Below are 15,503 nucleotides of genomic sequence, written 5' to 3'. Positions count from 1 at the left end.
TTCATACGCCTGAAAATATAAATAACAGTAAAAAAGTTTTTTATTTAAGAAAAATTAACATAATAAAAAGGTAAAATATTGGAAAATGTAAAAGTTTTGCTTAAATAGATTGTGTTAGTTAAACTAAATTTAAAAAATTTGGTTATTTATGAACAAATTAAACAACATGTCATATTAAACAGAAACAGTCGAATAAATATATTTAAAAATAATTGCAAACCTCCTCAGGATGTTACTGATCTGGATGGCATTTCACCGATCGCCGATTCAAGGTCTCTGGAAAACCTCGCAGCATCCGACAACATTTGTAACTAAAAGATCAGTGACAGGCGCATTTTTACGAGTTAATAAGCCCCATAAGTACGGCCCAGCATCCCAGCACCCCGCCCATCGACCAAGTTATGATATATGAGCCGTAAATTGAAACTTTATATCAATGCCGACTCGCTGGATGGGGGAGAGATTTGCATACAATATTATTACAGCATCATCGGCATCTGCGGTAAACTTTAACGACTTGTTTTTATCCGTTGGCAAAAAATAAAATGAAATAAAACAAAAAGACTTAATTAATTGGCCGAGGAGAGGAGCCTGCCCACGTAATCGCCATCGAATAGCCATAAAAAGTGTGTCCTCCGCTAGGGTACCGCTGGTCCCAGCTGGCCAGAAAAAATGACGACACCTCCTCGGATCGCATCGCATTGCAGATATTGTCATTAAAATCGCAGAAGCAAGTCGCGGCAATTGTCGCAACTTTATGATCCAATCGCTAATGAATTAATTAGCCAACAACTGCGTTGGCTTACACCCGATAAAAGTAATAGTTATTGGCCAAATAGGCAGCCAGATCTGATGGCATAGATAGCGGGTTCAACAGCCGGTGGCGAACTTCAACCCACTGCTGTCGGATATTGCAGCTGGATCGGATCGGTCTTTGTTCTCCGCACAATATGCGAACCTGACTCCCATGAATCACTCACAATAACTCACAGAACTCAACGGGCCAGAGCCAAAAAAAATGTGCACGCGAAAAACAATGCCAGAAACAAATGCGAATAGGTGGAGCTATGATGCCCCGCAAATTGGGGCATATATGCATGTCAGCAAGAGGCTGAGAAATAAGTCAATTAAAACTGGAGTTTTTATGGGGAGTGCTTTTGTAAAAAATTAAATGTAATTGTAAATGTTTAATACGTTTGTAAAAAAGTAATAAACATTTTGCAATAAAAAAAAACTATATTTGTCGTTTAAAGTTTAAAAATTTCTATATTTTCTTTGTCGTCAATATTAAATTACCCTTTTTAAGAAGGTATGTTTATTTCCTATTAATGTATAATTTGAACACAGATCATCTTAAGAAGTACAAAAAAAAAATTGGGTATCTTTATACTTATGTATTTTTATAATTATAAGCTTAGTATTGCTAACACAATAAAATCACTGAACCAAAATGAAAGTAGAAAATGGCAGGGTTTGGTACTATTTGTACTGAAAATAATCGGTGTTTCAAACATATTTAAAAAAAATCACATTGTCTTGGTTATTTGTATACACTTTGTAGACATAACATAACACTTTGTAGACAAACAAAATCTCGACTTCCTAAACAAAAGCTTAAAACAATTTTTTTGGCGCATGATTTGTAAAATTTGGGTTAAATGCTGAAAAAACACAATTTTGTAGGATAGTTATTTTTGGTTACAGGTCATTTGGAAATCGTCACCTTTCTGATTTCTCCCCTGACTTCATTCCCTGCTTGTTGACGACTGCTGTTCTATTGGGAAGGTTCAACCAAGCGTTGCATTTTTGGTCAATTACGTTTGTCGCGCGGGTGGCACTTTGCCAAGCTCCTCGGCTTCAGCGTTATACACATATATCTGCCTATATGCATATAGACGCTGGACTTTCAACGTTGGCTGGTCAGTAGGTGGGCGTGGATTCTGAGCATTGTTTGTCATGCAACAAACCTCTCCCCCAAAGAAATTACACCGGAAATGTGCATCCGTTTTTGGCCAGAGTTGCATCTACTCCACCGTCTAAATGCCAGCGTTTAGTTTTGTTCTACCCAACGAAAATGGGGAGGCGCGGAAAATGTGTGTCAAACGCAGGTAAATGAAATCGCTTTTTGGCCAAATTTGGCTGCTGTAGATTGCGTATGATGGTTGCCACATGGTGCTGCAATTTCTGTAGAGGATGCAACGCTTCGATGCGCCTGACACTTTGCCCAGAAGTTGCATAAATCCGCAGACGAAAGAGTTGCACTTCAAGCCCTTTCAGAAGGTATTTTAACTAAGTAGTTGGCAACTAGAAATTGGAACATTTTTGGGATTTTTATAAAACAAATTAACAAATAGTTATAGAACAATTCAATTAACCATTTTCATTGCATTTCAATTTCAGGTTTAAGTAAGGTTTGGAAAAATGAACAATTTTATTTCCATTCCCATAACATTTTCTTAAAGTAAGGTAATTTCCAAGTAAGTTCGGGCTCAAGAAAGGTGTTTAGAAAAATGAATGTTATTTCTCCAATTAAACCATAAATTCTGATTTTAGTGGAACTGGTTTTAGGGGGTTAAGGTATTCATTCATATCTGCTTGACATAAATTGTATGGAAAAGTTTATTAATACTGGTATAAATTGACTATTAAATTATTTGATTATAAGTCTAAAATAATATCAGTTTAAACAACTTTAAAACTGATTCTATTTTGATTCAGTTTATAATAATTTTCATTTTAATTTCAGGTTTAAGAAAGGTGTTTTTAGTTTTCCTGACTCTTATTCTCAAGGTAAGGGAACTGAAATTGTTTGCTATTTGGGATGTGCTCAGAAATTGTTATTATTGTCACAGCCACCGACTTGGCGTTCATTAAACCCAATGGACAAAACCTGCCAGTCAGGCGTTCCGTCAACCCGTAAGATACGGATATAGTAGATACAGAGGGTCTGACTTTGGCTTTGGGGCGGGGATCTCGACTCACGTGTGGAAATCACGGCAGTGCAACTAATGGACATTACTTTTCTTTGGCTCCGTTGTCTCCTGGCACTTCACAATTGTGTAATATTCTGTCGGCATGTTTGTGCCCCTACAGTTGTGGAGCTGCTCTAAAAACGTGATGCAATTAGGCCTTTGAAAGCAGTTGGCCAGAAGAATAAAGAGAAAAAAAGAGGGGAAAACTGTGTGAAAAGGGCGGCGGAGTTATGATTATCGTACGTGCTCTTCTCGGGTAATCAATTTTTTTCATGTCTTCATTATGATTTGTATTTACGATTGTGGGAATTTTGTGCAGGGTTTAATGTGGCTTATATTTATATTCCTAATTACAGTCTCAGTTGCGAGCTAATTTGCAAATGCAAATCAAAGTAATTCGCCTACTATTAATCCTAGGGTGAATTAATTCTGTGTGCTGTTTCCCCTTTTATAACATTAACCACCTGTAATTAAGAGCTGCTTGGGAACCCATCATCATGTGCCACATGTGGCACATTGACCCAAGTGCCAAATACCACACCAGCTAACCCAGAAAACGCCAATGACAAAAAGAATGTCTCTGATGGGAAGTAAGTAATATTTTCTAATTTCTTTGAGCCAACTTCAATGATCACAATACGCATTATTTTCGCTCGCTATAAGGCATTCTTCTGAGCGGGGCTTAAAATATCAGAAACTATAATTGGGGGAAGAGTGAAGACTCGGGGGCCGTGCTCAAGTAGACGTGACAAGAGACCTCCGGAGAAAGCGGAGGAATCGGAATAAGATTCGGAATCGGCGGAAGAGCCGCAATCACAATCACCGAAATTGCAGAACGATTCCTATGCGGCGCGCTCTGATTTGTGTTCATGCAATTATTTCAGGTAACTCCAATTTGCCTGCGAGCCAGCGCGGCCCATTTAAACGGTAGGGCAGTGTATTAAAACTAAGTGCCACTTAAGCTCAGCCTGCCTGCCCAAAAGCTCTTCACATCCAGAACTTGCGCAAAAAGCCCTGACAGCCAAAGAGATTGTCTCTCTAATTCCGACTCAAGCCAAAGACTTCAAGTACAGACAGAAAAATTTTGGCAGTTGATAGCTTTTGAATCATGAAAGAATACCTTTTGGGATTAAGTGTCATATTAATGAATGTGGTTGAAATATTTATATTGTAAGTTGAACTATTGACATTATAGTAAAAAAATAAATGAAAGACATTTTCAATTAAGAATAATGCGAAGGTAAATTCAACTATATTTGTACATGAAATTACAAAATAAAACATATTTTTTAACCTAATTTTCATTTATGTAAATTAGTAAGATAAATTAAAATATTTTATTTAAAATACATTTTTTTTGTTTAATATTTAATTAAATATTTTTTTTTTAAATAAAAAAGTTTCCTTACATGAACAATTTATTTTGGTAACCTGTTCTTATATCCCTCCTGGATCTGAAATTATAATCTTTGAACATAATTTGTCTGCTATTAAATCTGTTCTTTCTCTATTTCTGACAGGGATCATTTGATTATATATATCTTGGTCATAATTTTGTTGATGGACTTTTGGACCTATCATTACAATAAATTTTCTTTATCCGTAAACGTTTTAAACAGTCTTCCTCCAAGACATAAGGGCTTCGGTGGCTTACACGCGAGCTTCAAAGACTTAAAAACCTCAAAACAAACACTACCAAAAAGTACAAAAGGTCGGGCAAGCCAACTTATTTTTAATTTGATGTTCTTAACAGTCTATGCTATTGTATGTATTTGAACCGGTGTAAAGCCGAATTTTCAAATGATCAATTTTATAAATTTGTAAATGTCAAGCGAAAAAACTCCGCCTTGCCTTCATCTGTACGATTAAACTCAATTGAGACGTCTACTGACTCTGAAATCGCTGATTTCTTTGCCAAGTTCTTCCAAACTACCTATAGTGCGGATTCTTGTCTGAATTCAGTTTACCCTTTCAATTTAAATGGGTAAAATTGTATTTTTCCCGGTAATAACAGAAAGATCTTTTCCAAGGGATTTGGAGACCACAACACCAGCATACTCTCCAGGGCCGGACGGGTGCGTGTTTCAAGTGTCTACCTCAACATCAGTTTTTATAACTATCTGGAAAGATTCTTTTATTATTCCACTCCATAAAAAGACTAACTAACTAATTAGTTTTAGTTTTATTTTTATAAATGTCATTTGTGTGTTCCTCGCAAATCCGATAAAATAGTTTTTTTTTCATAAAATTATTTTGCTTACTTTTTCATACATGAAATTTCAAAATAAAATATTTTGTATTCCAAATGCTATATTTTGTATAACTTTCTCAAAGAATTATTTATATAAAATTTTGCAATGTTTATGATTTTAAAATTAAGGTATTTGAATATTATTGAACATTAGAATATTATAAAAACTATGCTGAATTTAAGTTATTTCATTTAGTTAACTTCATTTATTCATATCCTTACGTTACAAGTACAGACTTATACATATTGCGTTCGTCACAAGAAAACGAAAGTTTGACAAACAATTTTTTTTTTTAAATTTGTTATAAAAAATCTTTAAGTTCGCAGAAAATTCTTTTACATTAGAAATAAACTGAGACGTGCTTTAGAGTATAAAGTAGATTGTTCCATGTGGCGGATAGAGTTAAAAAGTATTTAATTTTTGTTCGGTGTTCATCTGTAACTCCGACTGGGCACATTTAGTAGTTGTTGCTTGATCATTTCGGCTGCCTCCTTTGTGCAATGCAATTTCTAAAACGTGATTCGTGCAGAGACAAAATGCCACACTCCACTCCCCCAGAAACCCTCAAAAGAAATCCAGTTGATCCACCTCCCGATCTTCAGTAGAGCACAACAAAAGACCATTAATATAATTTGTGTCTAGAGTTACTTTTCGCCCCGACCCGCAGTCTCCGCATTTGGCGCGTTTCGTCCTAAACGATTATGAGCTCCAACTCGGAGGCAACTTGATGTTGGGTAAACATGCCACAGTTTTTCCATATCGCTTGTATTGTTTTTTCCAATTTTCGGCTGACGGGGTCACAGGCTCCGCGTCTCACTCCCAAATAGATCAAATAAAAACCGCTGATCGTGTCGCCGCCGTCGATCGATTGCCATTTTGAGTGGGGGGCTGGGGCTTTTCCTCTTATTTATTTAACAGAATTGTCTACGACGTTTATTGGCTGGCGCTTAATTTTTATTAGCGCACAGACGAAATGAGTTTTTCATGGGAACAAATCGATCGGTAGCCCCCAAAGGGGTTGGCGTGTTGACAGCCCGATAAATTTAAGTTAGGTTTCCTCTCTTCCGAATCTGCTGGGTAAACTGGAAATGGTCAAAAAAGTGTGGGCGGACATAATTGGGGTAATAAAAGTTATGGCCTCAATGCGATGAGTCAAAACGGAATGGCATAACAGGCAGTTCTGTCAATAAAGAATTGCTCATCAATAAAAAATATTTTTTTATTTGTACTAAAATCTTTTCCTGAAAATAAAGGAAAAGAAAAGAATTGACTTTTTAATTGTTTAATACCCATTTATGATAACATATGATTTAACTGTAGTTTTTAAGTCTTCGTTTCAAAAGTATGTTTTCAAAATTAAAAATTAACAAAAAAAATAATATAAGAGAAAAGAAATTAAAAATGTATTGTACTTGTAATTAATATTTATACTGGCTTTGTTTTTACCCTGGATGTGAGATAGTATAAATTAAAAATTGTTAGATTTTCAAACATTATATAAATGCTTAAATCCTATTATCTTTAATTTCTTTTTATATTAACATAAAAATACAAATATTTTAACTTAACTCTATTTTATTTTTATTTCTAGTATTTCTAATTTACTTTATTGACATTGGATCTGTCTGAGTAATCGTGGCTTCGGTCCTTCCTTCTGGTTAATATTTTAGTGGCAGCGCTCAGAGAACTCTTTAGACCGGCTTTAGTCCGCAATCTTCGATGCGGGAATGGCGACAACAAATCAGCGCGGATCGGTGTGCGATCTTGCGGTTGCCCGGCTATAAACTAAGTGACCACCTGCAAGTCGGTCGGCGGGCATAAAGCAAACTCTTTATGGGCCGCTATGTTCGACGATGACAACGACATCTCGATGGGAAGCCATCGGTGGAAGTGGAGGAGATGGAGATGGTTCTGGCCATGGATATCGGCGTTCTCGTTTGATGATAATGAAGATCTTTGCCAGAATGTTCTCACTTTTCGAGATACACAGAAAAAACGGCGAAGTACCTCGATTTCGATATTTCACCCTTAAACAAAAATGATTCTTACGACTTTATTTTCTGTATGTTTTGTTGATATTAGAAGTAAATTAAAATATATTATTAAGTTCCGGAGTTTGTCAATCCACCAGGAATTCTGTAAAATATGTTAAAGACAGGGCTTTTGGCAACAAGTTTATATTTTGTTTTTAGAAATTGTTAGAGAAAACAATGTTGTATTTGATTTTAGTACGGTGATTTAATAGTACCAATACTATCTAAAAATAAGTAAACAAACATGACTTATAGATAAAATAATATATTATTATTGGTATTATCTTCCGAATATGCGAAAGGCATTGGTTTGTTTAATTACAAAGAAATTAGATCTCAAAAATGTTATATGTACATATAATATATTTACCCAGACATTTTGTATACCTACAAATAATTTAAAAAATATGACTTTGAGTTGAAAAACCATAAACCTAAGACTAAAAAACTTTTTAGTTCTTGCAAATGCTTGAGTTATTTTTTCTCTGTGTCCAGGAATAAAGTCGCCTTGTGTCTAATGATTGAAAAAAATCGACATTTTGTTGCGATTTCGAAAAAAGCGACCACACCGCCGCTGGATGCGCTGGAGCCGGAGAAAGAGAGAGTGAGAACCCAAGATCTGGACTTGCAACCTGAGCGCACTTTCATTTTCTGCTGCTCGCCGCATAATTAATTGCGACCGAAAGTGGACGACGATTTTTCGTGGCGGCAGAAAGCAAAAAAAAAGGCCAATCGAAGGAACAACGAACCTGTAGCCACCACTAAACCGGATCAAAACGGCTGGATTTCGTACCCGGGGCAACTTTCTTCTTGCGGCTTCTGACACACTAAAACTAAACTGACGCAACGCAGCGTGTGGCAAGTGTGGCAAGTGTCTGCCGCCACTCAATCCTCGTTCCTTCCAAAAAATAAGAGATCTTGCAACGCCCACGAGAAGTCCAAGGAGGCAGCTTCCCGGGCTGCCTGAAATACCACTTGAATGGCTGGGTGAAAAAAAATGAAAACTAAGTATGTGGGCGATGACGAAAGGGAACTTGAAGCCACAATCCTCATTCACACTCTGCACATGCTCAGGATACCCTGTAATTGGTTTCGGCTACTAGAGGGTACGGTACCGATACTTAAAAATAGTACAAAATCGACAGTTTGTATTAACTGATCCTTTCAGATCCTAACAAATTCTGTTGTACTGATATGGTAAAGTTGTGATGCTTCAGAATCTTAAACACTTTGCGGCAAGGAGTGAGTTGCAGTCGCCGAACGTAAACAAAAAACACAAGCACAGGCCCAAAAGTAAAACAGAAACCGAAACTAAACAGAAAATCCGATCGACAGTCCAGTGCCTGACAGAACCAGTTTAATGGCACATGAAATTTCACCAAAAAAAATCTGTGAATCTCCAGGCCTAGCTGCCCAGTGGGGGCAGGGGGCTGATGGGGGGCGTGGCAAGTTGATTTGCTTAAAAAGAAATTCACTTTCCTTCGACGGTTTTACTTTTTCAAATTTTGTGTGCGAGTGTTTGCCGTTTCTGGATTTTCTTTCGAGTCTCTCTCTGTGCACGGAAAATAATTTTAAAGTTTTACTGATGATCGTATGATGATTTTTATAAAGTTTAAATAAAAAATAATTATAACTAAATGTTTCAGAAATATTTTTTACACAGACTTTTATATGCTGTGAAATAACATTATTGTAGATAACAGCTAAAATGAAAATTGTAGTAAAGGAAACTTGATACTAAAACTAAATTTTTTAAAGAAGCTCTCTAATAAAACAGTCACACAATTTTGGTAATTCAAATTTTTAAGCTTTGTTTGCTTCGTGTTACAGAGTTTTTCCACAGAAATTTATGGATGTCATACAAAATGTGTATTGTAACAAATAAAATAATTATAATAATTAATAAAATAATAAATTGTCCCATGTAATGTTGGCTTACAATTGCGAATATAAAAAAATTATATTCTGTACTTTTAGGGTAAGGTAAATAAGATAACAATGTTATCTCAACATTTTAGTTTTGAGTATTTAAAGCCTAACATAACTCTTTTTTTTGTGTGTACCGCGAGGCTCCTCTTGGGCAGTGAAGGCAAAGAAGGTCACGGGTGTGTTGTAGATCATGAGGATTGGATGCGATACAAGGCCCATAGACAACAGGAGGTGGTCAAAGTCAAGTCACAGGCTTAAACTTGGCATGGGACTCCACTCCAAAAGACCCAAAAAGTCCACAATTGAATGCATTGCCAATGAGCGCAAAATACTTTTAATGAAAGTTGGCACTTTGCTTTTTGGGTTTCCTCGGCTTGTTTTCGGTTTTTCGGTTTTTCTCGCCGTTTAGTTTTTTTTTTCGTATGTTCGTACTCGTATGTATGTTGTTTCTAGCATTTTGATTTGTGGCAGGCCAGACGGCAGCCGTGGAAAATGGTCTTGTGGTTTTCTGAAGAGCAGTTCCACAGGAGCTCTCTGTTTGGCTTGGAGCAGAGGTGTTTCAGCCAGCTAATTGGATGTGGACAATGGATGGTTTATTGTCTGCGCTGCTGGTGCGGATCCTTAATTGGTGGGCAGACATCAAAGCGGATCTGTTGGTGGGGCGCAAAGTAAATCAAGTCGACTAAATCACAACTTGAGCAGAAATGATTTAATAAGACATCTTCACTTTCACTTTCGATGAGGGCGACAATTTATGATAGTCACAAGTGGAGTGGTTAGAAAAAAACGTGCGTTCACAATTAAGTGAATTTTAATTTTAAAAAAACATTAATAGTAATTCCTTAAAAATTTAAATTTTATATTCAAAATAAAATTGCCAGCTGCTTTCATCGATTTAAATTGCAACTTTAATAGTTTATGGTTGTGATTGCTGTTGCAATTTTCCTGTCAAGTCCAGTGAATAATGTAAGGGACAATATATTTTTCTAGAATTTAATTAAAGAGTGTTGCTTTTATTATTTTTTTATGTTGAAGCCCCAGTAAAAAGTTCCTCAGAAGTCACCGTTTAAAAGAGTGCGATTTGTGTGGTCCAGGATCTACTTTTTTTTAGTCTTCTCCTTGTCCTTGTCCTTCTTGTCATTGTCCTTTTCCTTTTCCTCCTGGGCCTCCGACGGCGGAGGCTCCTCCCTTAGCTCCTCCTCCAAGGGCGGAAGTCCCAGATGCATCCTGGACCAACGGGGCATGTTGAAGAGGCACCAGAAGGGAATGATCATCATGATGGCCATCGATCCGCAGCCAATAATGAAACGCTGGGCGGTACTCATAGGAAAACGGGGCGGACCGGCCATGGGTATATAGGTACGATCCAAAGTAGTTTGGTGCCTAAGGACCCCCATCTGGGTTAGATGTTTTCGCACCAAAGTAAAACTCATGTTGATTTCTGAAATATTATTAAGAATTTAATATAATTTTATTTTAAAGTCCAATATAAAGAAAATTGAGGCCGTGACCATTTTTAATTTTTGTGTAGGGGTAGGGTTATAAAGGCGAACAAAACGCATTTTTTTTTGCGATTATCCACTTTAAGGCTGTTGAATTTTTCGGGGTCATCAAGTGTTATTTAATTTTTTTTTTGAGAACTTTAAAGTGAACAACATGATTTTAACTCAAAAAATGGTGGCTAATTTGTTTTCAAAAAAAACAAACTTTAGTTTTACTGAGATTGAAATTTGTACAGAACATATTGTTGATTCAGAAAGAATAAAATCGAAAAAAATAATTAATTAGAAGTATATATTTATACAATTAAGTATTATAAAACATATATTAATATAACCCCGTTCTTTGTATGTTAAGATATTACACTTACCAAAGCTGTTAACGCCTGTGTCGATGAAAACAAAATGAATAAATAGAAATAATTTTATTATGACAGCTAACTTGCAAATACGGAAGACCCGTAGCCTGCTGAAAGCTGAGAAAAAAAGTTCAGCAGGAAACAATCGACTGATGGGGTTCATAAACAAAGGTTAAACAGGCATTAAAAATGCTAATGAAAGATATGAGCCGCAGGCATGATTTCAATTGAATTCGGATCCGCAGACAGAGCACTCAAGAAGAGATGTGAAATTTTAATTTGGAATTCCGTGCGCAGGCAATTGTTGAGATGGATGGGATTATTATATAAAATGTGCGATGAACTGAGCGAATGTTTTCGGATAAGTGCGAAAATCTCCAATGCTATGGCTTTATTGAAGTTGGTATACCACAGCAAACTTTGCAGAGCAAATACCCAATAAAAAATAATTGAAAACTTTATGAGTTTAATTATGTATAACCAGAATAGCTTTTACTTTTTATCTTTAATTTACATTATATTAAGACTTTGTAAGTATAAGCAGAATAGTTGTTACTTTTTATCTGTGTATTTTTAACGAACATCAGTTTCAGACACTTAGATTTAATTAAAGTTTATAAAAAGATAAGCGGTTTGAGTGGAACAATTACTCTCGGTGTTGAATTTAGAAGCGTTCAAATTATTACTAATTTGGATTACAAAATTAACTCAGTTATATATTGCTAAAAAAATGCAGTATTCGAGAAAATTTAAAAAAGCGCGGACAAAAATTGGGGTTGTCAACGCGTGCAAGTATCCATATAAGCAAAGATCTACACCAAAGTCTTGGTTGAAGTCAGTGCTAAGTGCTCAGTCATGGCTAAAAGCTAAGTAGTACAACACATTTTGATTAGTTCAAGAAATGGTCGTCTAAGAAAATACATAAAAAAACGATTTTAGAGTTTTTGTGAAAATATTAACAAAATAAAATTTAATAGTTTTTGGTTATTCGAAGAATTTATCAGATTCCTTAAATTGAATGCTAGTTGGCGACAATTGTCTGTACTGGATACTACAAAATAAAAAATAGCTAATTTTTAAAGTGTTTATTCAGGGTTTATTTTAATGATTTATTGTCGACTGCTTTGAAGTGAAGTAAGAATTTAATTTTATTTTCTTGTAAAATATATATATTATTATGCCTGCATCACTGTTAAGCCTTAAGTGTGCCTCAAATAGAAAGGTACATTAAAAAAGTATTTAAATGGAATCCAAAAGTGTGTAGTTAACAACATAAATCTTCAATTAACCCTTTGCACCCGGGATCCGATTTATTCTTTTTTATAGCACTCGCGGCCGTTTGTCAAGTTCTGTGGGGTTTATTTTAATTTCTCCGTTGTTGTACTTTTCTGGTTGTTGCTTTGGCAATATTTTTTTAAGTTTCTTTTAACATACTTTTCGTCGCTTAAGCTACGACAAATATTTTGATAGATGAGCTTAAGCACTCACCGAAGCCGTCGTTGATATTTGAAACTGGGACCGTCCCCGCTTTGAGTTTGCTTACAAGTGGCCGTTTCGACCCATTCCACCACCCACCCACTTACACTCCCGCAGGTTTTCCACGTTTTTCCCCATATCAGACGCCCCCACATGTCCTGCGCCAGATCTTCTTTTCGGTGTTGTGTTTGCTCTTTGTTCGGCAAAAGCAGATGAAGTTTCGAGTGTAAGTTTTTAAGCGAGTTTGGTGCAAGAGTTTCGCTTTAAAGATTTAAGAGGCAATACAAGGTGATTGTGGGAAAGTTTATTCTCAGGGAAATTTCCTGTTTGAGCGTGTGATTTCGAGGAAATAGGATTAATGAAGCGTTTTCTTCGTGTGTCAGGTGAAAGGGAAACCCTGTAAGAAAAAGGAGCTACTTTGGAGAATACTTTTTTTGGAAACTGATGTATTTAAAAACAACTAGTGAACTAAAGAAAGAAAAATTGATATTTGTTTTTTTAAATTAAATTTTTTATTTTTACCAATTGTTTTCAATTTTTTATTGTTATATATTCATGCCTTTGCAATTGACTTTTTTTTCTTATTACACTGTGCTCTCTCTAGCTCTCATAAACTTGGACAACTAGAGAAAAGTGGAACAAAAACTACACCAATAACAAAGAAATCTGGAACAGAGCAGAATAAAGCGAGATAAGTTTTCAAGCCGGAAAATTACACAACTTACCCGAGGGGCGGGTGAAAAACGAGGGGACGACGACGGTGCCGAGGCCAGGGATCAAGCAGCAAAACAGGGCCTAAGAATATTTACGATTGGTCGCAGGACTCGCGTTCAGACAACATTGTGAAGGACTCATGCATATGTATGTATAATATGCATTACGTGCATGTGTGTGTGGTGGTGTGTGTGTGTGCACGGGCGGAAGTGGAAGTGAAAATGGCACACGCAGTGTCCTCCAACAAAGTCCTCTTTCCACTTGGATCGCTGCCAGCTTGTGTCCCTCCCCTTTTGTTGATGTGTGTGTTTGGGTGTGTGTGGGGTGTGCGAGTGTGTCAGTGCTAGTGTGTGTGATGAGCAGAGGACAGTCCTGAGTCCTGCTGACACTTGAGTGGAGACAGACAGCCACTTGACTGCTGACTCGCCCCGAACCCGAACAACCAGGACAACAACGGAAAAGGAAAGCCATAGATATGGGAGTGGGGGAAGTTAAGTGGTTAAACAGCTGCGGTTAAATTGGTGTTAGCGGTTAAATTGGTGTTGTAAATTATATCAGTTTTTGTTAAATAAAATATTTCGGGTTATAAAAGGTATGCATTTTATTCGGTAAGTCCGATCGATATTACTACTCTTGCATTTATTTATTTTTCATTGCATAGTTTTCTAAACCTTTAACTTAGACCTTTACCTTTAAACATATTGGTCATTCTTTTACAAGACGAAAACTTTTTATTTAGTCACATTTTAAATAATTTTATCAATTTAATAAATAAATATTAATAAGTCGATCGGACCGATAATTTATTTCATTTAATTTATGAAATTTGTCGGTTTTTTTAAATTGTTTTCGAAATCCTGACACGCGTGTTTAGTTATTTACCTAAGAGGAACTATAAAAAAAAATTTCAGGTAAATAAAAATTGTGAAATTTTTTTTATCAAAACATGAAAAAAATTAAACATTTAATTAAAATGCTTTAAGAAAGAAACCTTTTTTGAATGTTATCAATCGTATATTTCTAACACCAACTATATTAAAGGCTATTAAAGTCAGTCCGTAAAACTTATATAGGTAAAGTAAAAGGTGCACAATTTTTTAAGTATCTAGGTTAGGGTCAAGTTGAAAAAAGGTAAAATAAACCCATTATCAATAACATTTAACCCGTTACTCAGCCAACAAATTTCAATCTAACTATTTTCCTTACAAAACAAACGAAGTTTTGATGGCGCCAACACTAGAAGCTAAGTGCAGCACCCCTGCTCCCCGCTAACAGTTCCGTAATTCACTATCTCTCCCTCATCTGCTAGCAGCGGCAATACAGCGGTCGATCAGTGGCTGAGCAGCGGCAGGGCCGCCATAACTTCTAAAATAAAAGCTTTTAAAATTTGTTGTTAAATTTTAACATGTATCAGAGTGACAGTACATACTTTCACGACTTGTGGTCGTCAGAGTGGACGCGGCTCCGTTTTGAAACAAACATGCGCTGCTTAGGACTACTAAAATGCCAAGTCCCAAATCTTTAGCTTTTATAGTTTCCGAGATATCGACGTTCATACAGACGGTCATGGCTAGATCTACTCGGCTATTGATCATGATCAAGAATATATATACTTTATATGGCCGGAAACGCTTCCTTATACCTGTTCGATACTTTTCATCCAATACAATATACCCTTCTACTTTACGAGTAACAATTTTCTAAATCGAGAAATTATTTTAGAAGTTATGAAGGTTATGAAGTCCTCTGCCGCCGCTCTGCTGCCCGTCAAAACGAAAGAACTGATCATCGTCAAAAAAATTAGACTGCAAAAATGCCTTATCATTCCTTTATTATTCTTTCACAGAGTTTGTATTTAACTTCTAATGATCAAAGTAATATTCCTAAAATTCAATTTTGTTTTTTAGTAAAGACAAAAAACATATACAATTATTTGCATTATTCTGTTTTTTCATGACACCAAAGTGGGTACTATTCTCTTGGCTGCAATAGTTATTGGCGTAAGTCACGGCATGTCCTTGTCCCATAGACATTAATGTGCGTAACTTGGACAATTACCACAATGAAAATGACTAAGAAAGAAGTTCGGCGAGGGCTGGGAAATATAGTTTTAGGCACAGCAGTATTTAGTGCACAAATATTTGCAATAAGCGGAGGCTGGTTAAAAGACAAGAATACGGCAGGCAAAGCTGCAACCGCAGCAGATCAAGAGCACAACAACAAAAATCCAGATGAAATCCAATGGTAAATATGATGGGAGTCCAAACAA

The 15,503-nt window shown here is 36.1% G+C and overlaps 1 protein-coding gene across 1 annotated transcript; it reads right to left on the bottom strand.

Annotated features, from left to right (window-relative positions):
- Nucleotides 1–10,139: 10,139 nt before the first annotated feature.
- LOC128262748 (uncharacterized) lies at nucleotides 10,140–11,166 on the bottom strand. Its single transcript, XM_052997231.1, has 2 exons — nucleotides 11,057–11,166; nucleotides 10,140–10,627 (listed from the first exon to the last, which is right to left on the bottom strand). The coding sequence occupies exon 2, from the start codon at nucleotides 10,617–10,619 to the stop codon at nucleotides 10,284–10,286; it is 336 nt and encodes a 111-aa protein (XP_052853191.1). The 5' UTR covers nucleotides 10,620–10,627; nucleotides 11,057–11,166; the 3' UTR covers nucleotides 10,140–10,283.
- Between the last annotated feature and the right edge of the window lie 4,337 nt (nucleotides 11,167–15,503).

This window comes from Drosophila gunungcola, unplaced genomic scaffold (assembly GCF_025200985.1).
Source record: "Drosophila gunungcola strain Sukarami unplaced genomic scaffold, Dgunungcola_SK_2 000001F, whole genome shotgun sequence".
Lineage (NCBI taxonomy): Eukaryota > Metazoa > Arthropoda > Insecta > Diptera > Drosophilidae > Drosophila > Drosophila gunungcola.
This window is presented reverse-complemented; position numbering and strand designations above follow the sequence as displayed.

Excerpts from the sequence above, each read along its gene's own strand:
- LOC128262748 (XM_052997231.1), bottom strand. The coding sequence starts at position 10,619 with ATGAGTTTTACTTTGGTGCGAAAACATCTAACCCAGATGGGGGTCCTT.